General features: G+C 46.7%; 3 protein-coding genes across 3 annotated transcripts; 2 read left to right on the top strand and 1 right to left on the bottom strand.

Moving 5' to 3' along the window:
- Positions 1-4,619: 4,619 nt before the first annotated feature.
- BGW36DRAFT_146961 (uncharacterized protein) lies at positions 4,620-5,581 on the bottom strand. Its single transcript, XM_046209478.1, has 2 exons — positions 4,837-5,581; positions 4,620-4,769 (listed from the first exon to the last, which is right to left on the bottom strand). The coding sequence occupies exon 1, from the start codon at positions 5,323-5,325 to the stop codon at positions 4,870-4,872; it is 456 nt and encodes a 151-aa protein (XP_046072965.1). The 5' UTR covers positions 5,326-5,581; the 3' UTR covers positions 4,620-4,769; positions 4,837-4,869.
- A 256-nt stretch (positions 5,582-5,837) lies between these two features.
- On the top strand, positions 5,838-9,380 carry BGW36DRAFT_358037 (phosphoinositide-specific phospholipase C; the record flags this gene model as incomplete). Its single annotated transcript, XM_046213925.1, has 1 exon — positions 5,838-9,380. One exon carries the CDS (start codon positions 5,838-5,840, stop codon positions 9,378-9,380), a length of 3,543 nt encoding a protein of 1,180 aa, XP_046072964.1.
- A 2,663-nt stretch (positions 9,381-12,043) lies between these two features.
- BGW36DRAFT_293998 (S-adenosyl-L-methionine-dependent methyltransferase) lies at positions 12,044-13,277 on the top strand (the record flags this gene model as incomplete). The annotated part of the gene is made up of 4 exons (XM_046211051.1): positions 12,044-12,186; positions 12,425-12,532; positions 12,589-12,744; positions 12,797-13,277. Coding segments are annotated over 4 exons (888 nt in total), but the record flags the coding sequence as incomplete, so codon positions are not given.
- Between the last annotated feature and the right edge of the window lie 34 nt (positions 13,278-13,311).

Here is a 13,311-nt window from a genome sequence, read left to right as displayed (position 1 = left end):
AATCATAATACAATCAATAATTAATAATAGTGCTGTCGTCATGATTACTGACAGACTGGTGATTGTGGCTGTGGCCGCATACGCTCTAGCGGCATAAGGCGACAAGGCAGAGGTACGTAATGATGGGATAGTTGATAGTTGAGAGTTGGTATTTGGTATTTGGTATTTGGTGTTTGGTACTTGGTATTCTTGGGTAACAGCGTATTTGATACAAGAATTACGCACTGTAATTACAGCCAGCAAATCAGCATACTTTACCAGCAAACGCGGAGGAGGTGGGGCGCCTTAGTCAGAGAGCCAACGGGAGCAGTCCATGATGTCATGTGCGTGCTTTCCAACTGCCCCTCGATCGGCTACTACACAATACTATCAATAGCGATAACACGATAAAACAATAACAATAGCGATGATAAACAAGAAGAAGACAATCAATAGTGGATTTGTGTGGGTGTGTGATCCTTATGCAATGCAACTGCAACTATTACATCAATTACGGGCATGAGTGCGCAGCGACTACGGACGGTGGGGGGACACTGTACATGGGAGCGGAGATAGATTTGCCCGTGCCGCAAACGGTCCGCCAGGAACAGACACCGCCAATGAGGCGAGCTTGAAGAACGAGCTGATTCGACGGCGGCCGTCGGCTTACTCCGATCAGCCTCGGTGGCGGTGCTTTTTCTTTTTCTGGTCTTTATTCTTTTGCCTTGTTCTGCAGGTGGATGCTTCATTGTTTTATGTTTCGAACTCGGTTATTATTAGAATTTTCAATTATCCTCGTAATTAACGGCCGTGTTATGTTATTACCTGATGGTGGCTATACATTTACATATACCATTGTTAGCTGTATGCATCGTCGAGCGTACTCTGTGTGACCGGTTTTCATCTGAATTTTTTGTTCTATTTTCTCTTAATTAATATTATTATTATGCAGCAAATCAAGTTTCCTTCGCGAACTCTGAGTCACGCGCCCAGCACCTGACCAACGACTTGGGCCAAGCCCAAGTGCCGACTGCCGATTTCAATGTTCCCATCACACCCTTCGTTTCAGCACATCTCCCTCGTTGCCAAGCTGGGCATCACGATTCGCCTATCCGGCATCGCGACACCGGCTATTGCCCTGGGGCGGTGTGATTCAGCCGGCGCGCACCTCATTAAACGTGCTCAACTCATGGCGAGATATGCTAACCGATTGGGCGAGGACTAATGACAAGGCTACGAGTTATCGACAGGGAAGCGTCCGCCATGCATGCACCCTGCCTCACGCTTAACCCTGGTGCATGGTTGACGTGCAGGAAAATGATTATACGTAATGATATTATGATTACCAGATCCAGCTGCCCACGACCTCATCGTTGACTGGCTCGTCTACTCGACTGCTATCTTTCGTCCCAATATTGTAGGGCTCAGTAAGTTAGCTGACCGCTATTTGCGACCGAAAGATCCGCCCGCAAGTGATATCAACGGTGCCAATAACGACAGTTTTTCATGGCAAGGAATCACCTTCAAGAATGAGCGGTCATGGATCACCCGGTGGACTGTCTTATCGAATCATCGACCGATATGCGTCTTCATCCCCGCTGATTGGACCGGGTGTGCTCAGAGCGGTGTTAATTCCGAGGCACCCCATAACTATACCATGATAATCGACGATACGACCGTGTGGTATCGAGTTTTCGCACATAAGATGGTAGGTAATATACTAATAATCTTGAATATTACTGCTAGTATGAGCACTCGGAAGCGGCGGTATGTAGTTCCCCGCATTACGATGCGCTGTGGCGCGATGATAGGGCTGTTGGATGATGCATCGTGCATGGGCACGTTTCTCTACTTTTTTTTTTATTCTTTGTTTATTTTCGTCTTCTCGAAACCTGCCTTGTTAGTTGAAGATATCCCTGCGTGACTCATTCCATATGGCACGACTTCCCCACGCCAACCTAGCACTGCCATCCAACAGCTCCCAAGACTTTATTATTATTGTTGATGCCTTGAAACTCTAAACCGGCCGGCAGACCCGGCCATTTGAAACACAGCCGTAAGATTATCTACCAGACTTTGACTTTGATTGTATGACTGGGCATCTATTATATGCTCCGTAAACGTACCGTATATTGATCCTCTCCCGAGTTACGACCGATATTCGGATTCATGTGCCTTCTATGCAGCATTATCGGTGTTGATCGCAAGTGCTGCACTCCTTACTGGGGAGTGCTCGAATGATCGACCGCTTCGAGCTTAGGCCGCCTACCCCGACCCTGATCATTGCGGCCTGTCCTCCCCTTTGTAACAAAATTTAGTACAGGAATGGCAACCCGTTCTTTGGCTAGAGACAACTGAGCAGGCAATTTGTGGGGAATTGTTAGTATTCATTACAGTTATTTTACTAGGACTCACTAATCATCATCGCCGAGCTCGTAATAGTAGGACCGCCCTGGTCCTTTGTCTATCGTCACTGTCGATTGGCTGGCGGTTGTGGGCGATTGACCAATCCCTTGCTGCCAAGGTCGGTGAATATTTATTTCCATAAAATTGTATTCCTAATTGTTAATTTTTAATATATTTGATGTCAGAAATAATAGACTAGACATGCAGTTTTTATTCCGAGTTATTTTTGTCCACCTGGTGTTCACCCGTTGCTTGCTGTTAGATCTGACACAAAAGAAGCCCGATCGAAGCACATGAAACAACCCTAATCTGTGCTAATAATAATACGACCAGCCTATCAGTCGAAGTTGGTCCTGAATAATGTATTACATCACATGAATCACAACGAATGGTTCACATGAGACGGAATGGGAGTATTCCATATTTTAAATTCACTAGTATTCATAGCAGGACTCAATTTTCATCCTGCTCCTCCCGACTAAGCAACCTAGGTTCTGTAGAGTCACAGCGCAGGGATAGCAGATGCTGATCAAGCGGGCAGGAGATGAGGATGTTCGGGCCCTTCAGGGTGAAACAAACGATCGGGTTCTTGAATCTTCTGTTTAATGAAGAACTGTTATGATTTACACTGCATAGACAGGGTCCGGAGTACGGAGTAATCCGATCATAAGTTATTATGATAATTTCTTTTTCTTCCCTTTATTAATTTTTTTTTTCCGAGTCTGTCGTATCTATTACCTACTGTGCATTCCCCAGAGTCGGACAAGCAGACCGGTGAGTCACGGATCGGCCAATCCCCACGCTGATCCAGGATCCGCACCAGGCCGTTTTCCAATCCGCCTAGCTAGCCTCTTGCTGTGGTCATTATTAGGCTTTAGCATCGACATTTAATTAATAATGTTGCTATGAGGGCCTCCTTTTCCGAGTCTTGATCACCGCGCGTCCTTCATAGCCTCTGAACAAGCTAGTAACTGGGGCAGCGTATGAGATTATGGAATGTTAAGCAGGCAAAACTACCACGTATTCTTTGGTGATTGATTGATTGCTTGGGCCTGCATCGGGCCCTATCAGGCTGCCCTAGTATTCTTCCTCCTGTGTTCTCGATCTCGTTTTGTTCGCCTCACTCCCAATGGCAAGAGCAAAATAATAAAAATAGAAATGAAAATGAAACTAGCCTTCATTGTTCCACCATATCAGCCTGCCCCAGCGCGCCGTTTCACAGGGTAACAGAAAGGGTAAACGGGCAAAATACCGCTTTAATGGCTTGACCTCTGGCGAGTTGCGAGACAGTCCACTTTGGTTAGCCCCAGGAGAACACGGCATCGACGCTTGGATATCGCGGGCATCCCTTTCCTGGCCGGCGCCACTAGTTAATCAATATTAAAATGCCACGGCCTCCCTCCAGTGTAATTGTCATCGGTTGCTAGTTGGAGACTTTTGCCTTATTTTACTTTTTCCATTTTACATTGACATCGACATCGACATCGACATCGACATTGACATTGACATTGACATTGACATTGCATTGTCTCCGGGGTGCACACACATCGCCTGAAATATTACAGACGTACCGCTGTACCAGCCAAGTGTACGGTTACGTATTATACGGTATACGGTACCGGCGTATTACAGAGGACCGCTGTGTCGGGTACGGTTCAAATTGGCTCGCTGCAGACTTGCAGGGATCAACTGCCACTCGCCAGTGGTGAAAGTTTCTTGCCCGCCGCGCTCGACTAGTCCTGCTCTTCAAGACAGTATCATCAATTTTCCTGGGCACACTCACCCTGCTACCACTAATAGTTCAGAGTTCGCTGTGGTGCCGTACGTGATTGCATCGCCAGGAACAGCAGTGCCCACTGCCCACTGCCTGCCCACTCTTCCTTCCTGCCTAACGCAGTTCCTCAGCCCACCCTGCAGTCCGCCGCCGCTTCCTTCTATTATTACTACTACTGCTGCGCTCCTCCAATTTTTATTTTTCCATCGACCTCGCCCTGATCCACCGCCAACCTCGTCGCTGAAATCCCAATTCCCGACTGCAAAGAAATCAGTCATTCAAGCAATCGCCGCCATCTTTGTTCGACTCCAAATCCCCCTCATTCCCTTTGTTACCACCAACGGCGCGAACCGTCTCAATCCGGAGTCGCATGCGACAATTTGCCGCCTTCGGTCTCCTGTCCACCACCCCTATTCGGGCCTATAACCGAACGACTTCTGTCGTCTCCTCGGCAATCCCAAGCTCCAATCTGCACCTTGCTCCCTGGGACCAGTGGCTGTCGGGCGTGCCCAGCTTCCCCGCGTCTTGATCGTTGGTGCGCGAGCTGGAAACTGCGTCGACCTTGCAGGGCAGGACATATACTAGGCTTAAAACAAGCGCATGCTTTCTCCTACAGCAACCCGACCATTAGTCGTGCTGCGCAAAACAAGCCAAGGAAAATAGAAAAGAAACGTTACCCTCTACCCGCCGAGCGATCGCTGCAGATTAGCTCAGTCTTTCCTCTTTGGCTCACTTGCATAGCTTGTTGCTGTGTTGGCAAGAGTGCCTTGATCCGTCGAGTGTACCCGCCGCTGCCGATTGTTACACCTTTTACTCCTTCCGCTCTCATAAGCCCTTCTCCACGCGCGTGGATGCAGGCATTCGACGCAAAACTCGCCCACTGAGCGAATCGTCGCCTTCCACACACCCCTCTCTCTGCAACCCCCCCACCCGTCCATCCTGGACCCCCGGCGCGGTCCGTTGCTGGTGACTTGCAGGGCTATCGAAACCAAGACCTGCACGTTGACTTGGTTACGTGCATAAAAGCCGCAACTAGAGTCACCGAATCCCCTCCTTTGACAAGCTGCGCTTTCAATTGGGTTATCCTTGTCGTTTCGTTTCATTGCCTGCAGGAGATAGCGTGCTGGCCCGCCCCGGCTGATCGACAACAAGGAATTCCAGGACATTTTGGCGATTGACACGAGCCAAAAAAACGAAACAAACTGAGAAGCATTATACGTAATACGTAGCCGAGAAGAAGATAAATACGCGCATCGCGAGGCTGCTATCGAGGAAGTTTAGTCCGGACCAGTGACGAAGGGAGAAGGGACAAAAGAACACCACACCAAAAAAAGATAACGAAAGGTATCTTAGCACACGGTAATACGTCATTACCGAGTGTCGTGTTTTTTTCCCTCTTGTTTCTTAGTGCCCTGATTATTACGGCCGCCTTTCCCCCGTTCGGCGGTTACTGCGCGTTACTGCAGCACTCCAAGATGCAGATAGCTAATCGCTGACCACGCATCGTTCTGGGACCTGGCTTCGCAGTACTATCGCCTAATTATAGCATCGATTGCTTCTCCCTCCGCACAGACTACATTCTCAGCAGCCTTGTCTGCTCATTTGTCCCTTGGCAGGTCCAGGTGACTCGCGAGTCTGGCACTGGTGTCACTCACGTCTTCAGCTCTTCTCCTTCGCAATGACCTCCGCAACCTCCTCATCTTCCGCCTTGAATGGCGAAATCAATTCCTCTTCCAAGCTACTTGCATCGTCGCTGGCCCGATTACCCAAATTGCAGAATGTCAGCACGACTGCGCCCACTACTGGCCACCCTTCTACATACTCCACCTCTTACTCAATTCCTTCAGCTCCTGCCACCACTTCCATTACCACTTCAACTGCTACCTCCAGCCCTGCCTTCGCTGCTCGAGGCAGCTTCTCCAACGCATCAAGCCCGGCCGGAACCCCTTTTATGCTCGCAGCCGATAGTGTTCGAGGTCGATATCTTCCATATGCTCTTTCTTCTCCTGTCCCTCTGGAGTTAGATGAGACCCCAGACAACATGGCGGTTGCGGCGAGTCTCCCTTCAGACCAGACTATGCCTGGAAAGGGTACGACAACACCTACGTCGAGCAGCACAACCGGATTGATGCGAAGAATCTCTCGCGGTGCCGCAAGTAAGTTGACTAGGCGACGCCAGTCGTCTACGCAGCGTGATAAACGCGATCACAGCTCCGGACCACTCATCATGCGACGGCGAAGTGATAGCAAGGCTCATCCACGCAATTGTCGCGAAAGCACCATGGATTCCAGTTTTGATGACGAAGACATTGACATTTACGAGCCGTTCAATTCCTGGTATGGCTCGGAAGCTACTAGCATCAACAGCGATCTACCCCCTACCCCGTTCATTACCCGCGAACTCGGTGCTGTTGCGCCAAAAGTGGATTCAGCACTGCAGCGTGGTACCCTCCTCACAAAGGTAACCAAAAAGAAAAGCAAGCAAGTGCGATTCTTCTTGGACTTCGATGCTGCCAAGGTTCGATGGGATTTGACAAATCCTTCAAAAAGATTCTACATTGACGACATCAAAGAGATTCGTGTGGGCGCGGATGCTCGCAACTATCGCGAAGAATATCAAATAACCGCCGAAGCCGAAAGTCGATGGATCACCATTGTCTTCGCCGACCCGGATCGGTCCAAAGGCCGGCCAGTGAAGACGATGCATCTTATCACGCCTGACGATTATACGTTGGAACTTTGGACGGCCACTCTAGAGCACATCTCGAGGTACCGTATCGGTCTCATGGCTGGCCTGGCTGGATCGAGTCAGAGTGACACAATCTTGCGGGCACATTGGCAACGAGAGTTCTCGAGACTCTTCCCGCAAGGGTCTCTGCCAGGAGAGGTCGAGGCTCTTGATCTGCCCGCCATTGAGTCTGTTTGCCAAAGCTTGCACATAAACTGTTCGAAGGACATGCTCCGCACACAGTTCATGAAAGCCGATGTCAATGCCACTGGCAAACTGGACTATTCCCAGTTTAAAGAATTCATTTCCGGCCTTAAAGAAAGGAAGGATCTTCGACGAATTTACAAAGATATAGCTATCAGCGACCCTGATGAGGGCCTCAGTCTCGACGAATTTCTGCAATTTTTGCACGACGTTCAGAAGGAGGACATTGTTCGTGACAGAGAGTATTGGGTGTTGATTTTTGAACGGGTGGTTCGTCGCGCCCGCGCTAGGACCCAAAGCCAACCAGATTTTACTGAGGGTTACCTGCCACGGATGAATCTTGATGCCCTTTCGTCATTTTTGCAATCTGAAGCTAACGGCATATATTCGTCCCACGCTCCTGAGTCTCCGTTCGATCGCCCTCTCAATGAATATTACATCTCAACCTCGCACAACACCTACCTGCTAGGCCGCCAGGTTGCTGGTGCATCTAGTACGGAGGCTTATATCACTGCGCTGCAACAGGGCTGTCGCTGCATTGAGATTGACTGTTGGGATGGCTCTGATGGACGCCCAATTGTATCACATGGCAGGACGATGACAACCAGCGTCCTGTTTGCTGATTGCATCACTGTTATTAATCGTTATGCATTCATCTTCACTGATTTCCCCTTAATTATCTCCCTCGAAGTTCACTGCAACCCTGAACAACAACTCGCTATGGTCAAGATCATGAAAGAGAGTTTTGGAGACCAGCTGGTTCTCGAGCCGTTGCTTAAAAACTGCGCTATACTTCCGTCACCCGAAGAATTGAAGAACCGCATCCTGATCAAGGTCAAAACATGCGACGAGCCGCAAACCAGCTTCTTTCCTGATGTTCCACTGAGTACACCACCCTTCCACGGACGTAAGAGAAGTTCAAGCACACCGTTTTTGCGCAGCACTGGATACGAAAGCTCCAACTTTGAGATTCCTCTTTCTAGCCCTCCAACTATTGGCCCCTCCCCTGATGCTGCAATGCCAATGCCTTTCATTACTCCAGGGCGCCGTTCGGGAACGACTACCAGTTTGAGCAGTGCCACAGAGGACAGCGACAGCGCATTGGTGAACTCTGCCAAGGCCGAAAGGAAACGCCGACAGCGAAGCAAAATCACCAAACCCTTGTCAGACCTTGGCGTCTATACTCGTGGTTATAAATGGCACAGCTTCGCTGCTCCTGAAAGCAAGCAGTATAACCATGTGTTTTCCTTTGCAGAACGAGCTTTTGAAAGTGTCAGTCGCGACGTAGAAAACAGGGCGCTTTTTGAGACTCATAACAAGCGATTCCTCACTCGAGTCTATCCTTCTGGATACCGCTTGCGATCTTCGAATTTTGATCCGACTTCATTCTGGAGGAGCGGCGTCCAAATGGCTGCATTGAACTGGCAGACATATGACATCGGTATGCAGATGAATCAGGCTATGTTTGCCGCCGGAACCGATCGGACTGGATACATACTGAAGCCAGAGAGCATGCGTCGCCCTGCCTCGACTTTGGAGTCTTTGAATAGCAAGACCCCCGCTACTACTGAGAGAGTGCTAGTCCGCTTGTCAATGGATATGATTTCCGCTCAACAGCTTCCACGACCGCGCAGCATGGACCCCGATGACAATATTAATCCGTATATCGAAATTGAGTTGTATACGGCAGATGATCGTGGCCAGTGTGTCGCATTTGGAGAAGGCGGCCAAGCCGTGACTCGCAATACCATGTCTGGTCTTGGTCTGCCTCTTAAGCGACGAACGAGAATCGAGGCTAGTAACGGATTCAGTCCGATTTTCAACGAGCAATTCCGCTTGGCAGTTGAGACAAAATATCCCGATCTAATCTTCATTCGTTGGGTTGTGTACAATTCACCAGATGGCCGTTCAGCCAATACAAACGCCACCAATATCCCGCTTGCTTCTTTCACAGCCAAACTCAGCAGCATGTCGGAGGGATACCGTTACTTGCCTTTGTACGATAACAGTGGCGATCAGTATCTGTTTTCTACTCTGTTTTGCAAGATCACCAAAGAGACTCCAGTTCCAGTCCAACGGCTTGATTTAGACGAGCTTAAGGCGGAGCGAACGGGTATCTTCCGACAGCTTGGTCAGACAGTGTTCAAGCGAGCGTTATCTACAGAGCGAGCCCATGATCGGCAAAAAGTCGACCGGCTGGATTCCGAGTCTCTCAGAAGCAGGGATTCACCGTCTCTTGTTCCGGTATTGTCGGCATCTCCCACAATTCCACCTCTAAAAATGGCTTAAGCCGGAGTCGAAAATGCATTTTATTATTCATCTCACACCAGGATAGCAATCCTGGATATTTTCGTTTATATTTGCGGATTCGCAATGTTATTGTTACTAGTTAAACGGAATGGGCGTTTTCATTTCTTTCTGGCAGGGGAGTTATTATTTATTTTCTGTTCTGGACTGTGGCATACATAACAACAGCATCATTAGCATCAATCACTATTCAACCGAGTCGCAGGCGATGGTTCGAGGTGGCATCTTTTTTTCAAAGGCATTATCTAAAGCATGGACGGATGGATACACGTATGCATTGGGTATCGAGTTATTGCATTGGTATCACTTTACACCACTCTCTCTTCTCTCTTTTCCTTACTTTTCTTGTTAATCTTTCATTCTGCTCTCATCTTGTTCATCATTTATGGCATTACTTTCCTTTTTTGTTCCAAGGAGCGGGAAATTGCTTTATTTTTTTGTTCATATACGATACCCAAGGTTTTTGAATTTATTCTTCATACTTGCATTGAGATCGAGAGTTCGTCTATCTAGGGATTAGTCATGTATATGAATGAGCATTGTTTGATTATTCATGTGTGGAATCAGATTTATTCTGTGAAATCGAATAATATTGTTCGATTAATTATTTACTTCCCGCCATCTTTTAAGTCGACAAGATTGTGAATTGCAAGCAGCAAAAAGACGAACATAATTATGAGATCGACCTTCAACATACACTCCATTCTTTACCAATCCAGTAGTTATCCACAGAGGCTAGTATTCCACAATCATTAGTTCGCTCTTTGATGCCATTATTTTTGAAGAATACCATATACCACTACCTATGTAGATAGAACATTTGAATTTGTAGCCACTGTGACAAATACTAGTAGCACGTGGCTGACGCAGGAACATGGGAACAGCTGGGACACTGGTAAGTGGTATTTCTGGGCATTGATATGGTGTAGTTTTTAACCCAAAAAAACAAGGTGGTGATTATATAGCGATTAATTTTATAAAATCATTTAAAATACATGTAGTATGTAATTAATAGATCAAGAAATCAATGTCTAGGCGATAGATATATAGGATGTAGACGCTGTTTAGCTATAACTTGTACAGATGCAGGGGCTTCACTAACGACTTCTGTAGAGAATTTATACATATCTTTTAATCTATTAACATTTTGAACGACAATATTCGTAGGCATATTCTCCTGGTTAGATTGATCTCGATCCCACGCACATAAGTAGGGGGCCGAGCTCTGCCTTGCAGGTAAACCATCGCCAATAACCGCGATACATGTGTAAATCCATATCATCCCTTCCGTAGGCATCGCAGATGTAATGTGCATACTATTTGCCGAGCTAACCACCGATACGTATCACATATTACTATGGATCACCTCACAAGTGGCCCGATTGGGCTTATAGAAGTCAGAACCTACATCTATTCTACTTTAAAGTAGATGCATGCGAGCCGGGCTTTTTTTTTAAACTAAATTAGATAAGGAAGATGTACAAAGCCACGTTCGGCAGGTGGGACTCACGTTGGTCCGATAAAATCGAGCTGTTTTCCTTTCGTTTCTTTTGTTCGACTTTTTTCGGTGTTGGTGGCAAAAGCTGACGTGTCATATGTCACTAAGCGGGTGTGCTTTTGGAGGTCAAAGTTTGTGAAGAAACTCGATAGATCACTGATTAATTTCGACGCTAGTAGAATGAACTGGAGGAGCGGTTAGATGTGGCTGTGTATGCTAGACATTAATCTTGCGCGAGAAGGTCGGCTTGACTGACGATTTGATAAAACTATGAATGTCCCTCTATACGGAACTAGACCCTAATGAGGAACTTAGTATTAGCGTCCTCAATGAGGTTTTTAATCTCAAGTAGTTATTTCTTCGACTTAGTCTGTGTATAAACAGGTCCGTGTGACGGTGTGATCGATAAAAACACCGCACATGTTAGCTTGAGATGTGCCAATAGTATATCACTTTTTGTCTATTCACCCGATTAGGCAATCATTGGGTATCAGCTTTCCCCTGTCGGCGATCCTGATGCTGCTGCAACGCAGCATGCAGGCCGTCCGAGATGGAAATCCAACGTAATTGCTGTCACTCTGTCAAACAGCTGACGCTCACAATTTAGCTAACAAATTCCACCCCTTCGAAATTCTTGAGATTCCCGTCTATTTCTTCCACATAATCATCCTACATTGACAAATGAACGAATACCTCAAGTTCGAATATACTCCAAACATAAGGACTCGAAACAAAAAATCGACAAGCATCAGAATCAATCGCTACAGATACTACTTTTCAGTGACCATAACCAGCAACTTTTACTATGATATGCGCAAGTCTCTGTAAGTTTACCAAACGCCGTCCACATTATAACGTTCGATAAACTCCCAGAAACGGGTTATCTACGGAATCCCTTTACTAATTTCATTTCCATTAAGTGTTACATTGCACTTGTTAGGTATTTACCCGTGGTTTTTGTACTCTTTTCAGAGCTCCTTTGATAAATAATGAAACTAACCCTACTAACGATAGATATGAATGACGCAGGGAATGATTTGAGAGCCTTGAGCTCTGAGGGTGATGTATCTAGATCTAGAGACTTCATCGTGATAACATAGTAATCTGATAAACCTGCCAGTTTACAGAAGACCGAAACCGGCCACTCTCGACAACAACCGTGGACAATAATGTATATCAATATCCCTTTGAAAATGATCGGCGGTATCATGCATATTGCGAGGTGAAATACCCTTTCGTTGCTTTGGAAACTGATGCTGATAGGAGGAATTGTAAGGAATTACATTATTTGTGAGTATTCAATCCAATATCTTTTGATCAAATGAGTCTCACCCATTTATTTTTACAATTTATACAGTTTGCCGAATGACGAGGAGGAACAGAATCGTCTGAATCAGGTTGGCCTTGGTTTCGCCCGTAGTATCCAGAGATGTGATTCTAATAATTGCATTCTAGTTCCACGAAATGTGATTACCCCAAATTTATATACACCCTGTCTCATACGCTATCTCTAACGACATCATTTTAGTTTTCGTTTTACAATGCGCGACAGCCTACACCACGCTCCTCTTAGCAACCCTCAGAAAATCCTCGACGTAGGGACAGGAACAGGAATTTGGGCAATGGAAATGGCTGAGTAAAATTAAAACCTTATTTCATTCGGTTTTCTTATTATTCTGACCTGAGAAACAGTTTATATCCCTCTGCTGAGGTGATCGGAGCCGACCTGAGCCCAATCCAGCCATTATGGGTTCCACCAAACTTACAATTCCTGGTAGCTGATGCGGAAGACTTGACGTTGTTTGGGGAGAATAAGTTTGATTTCATTTACATTAGATGTTTTGCAGGGTATTTGCCGCCCCCTCCCCTTTCGTGAATTATCAAATAATCAAGGCAACAGATGTGCCAGCAATTGGAATACTTTCCTAGAAAGAGCATTCAGCCTATTAAGACCAGGAGGGTTTATCGAATGTGTTGAAGTGGAATTCGATGTCCGATACGAGCGACAGAGTCGCAACCTCGATAATGACACCCACCTGACCCAGTTCCTACGACTTATCCATGAAGCAGCCGAGAAGCGAAATAGGACGTTGAATGTGGCATCAAAATTAAAATGTCATCTCCAAGCAACCGGTTTCCGCGACATCAAGGAAACCGTCTACAACATCCCATTACATAAAGAGTCTTTAGATCCACGTGAGCTCCAAATCGGCCACGACAGCCTGCGATGTGCAACGAATTCAATAGAGGCATATGGAATAAGATTATTTACAAGAGAGTTGAAGTGGTCGAGAATAGAGGCCTTGGTCCTTTTTGCGGAAGTAAGGAATGAGTTGAGAAATTCAGAGAGGCAGCAATTTCGTCCTTATACTCGGCTGTAAGTATTCATTTCCAAGATTGAAGATGAGCTAGGTG

The sequence above is a fragment of the Talaromyces proteolyticus genome (assembly GCF_021365285.1).
Source record: "Talaromyces proteolyticus strain PMI_201 chromosome Unknown BGW36scaffold_5, whole genome shotgun sequence".
NCBI classification, from domain to species: domain Eukaryota; kingdom Fungi; phylum Ascomycota; class Eurotiomycetes; order Eurotiales; family Trichocomaceae; genus Talaromyces; species Talaromyces proteolyticus.
This window is presented reverse-complemented; position numbering and strand designations above follow the sequence as displayed.

What these genes read in the sequence shown, in the direction of transcription:
- BGW36DRAFT_146961 (XM_046209478.1), bottom strand. Translation starts at nt 5,325, where the DNA reads ATGTCCTGGAATTCCTTGTTGTCGATCAGCCGGGGCGGGCCAGCACGC.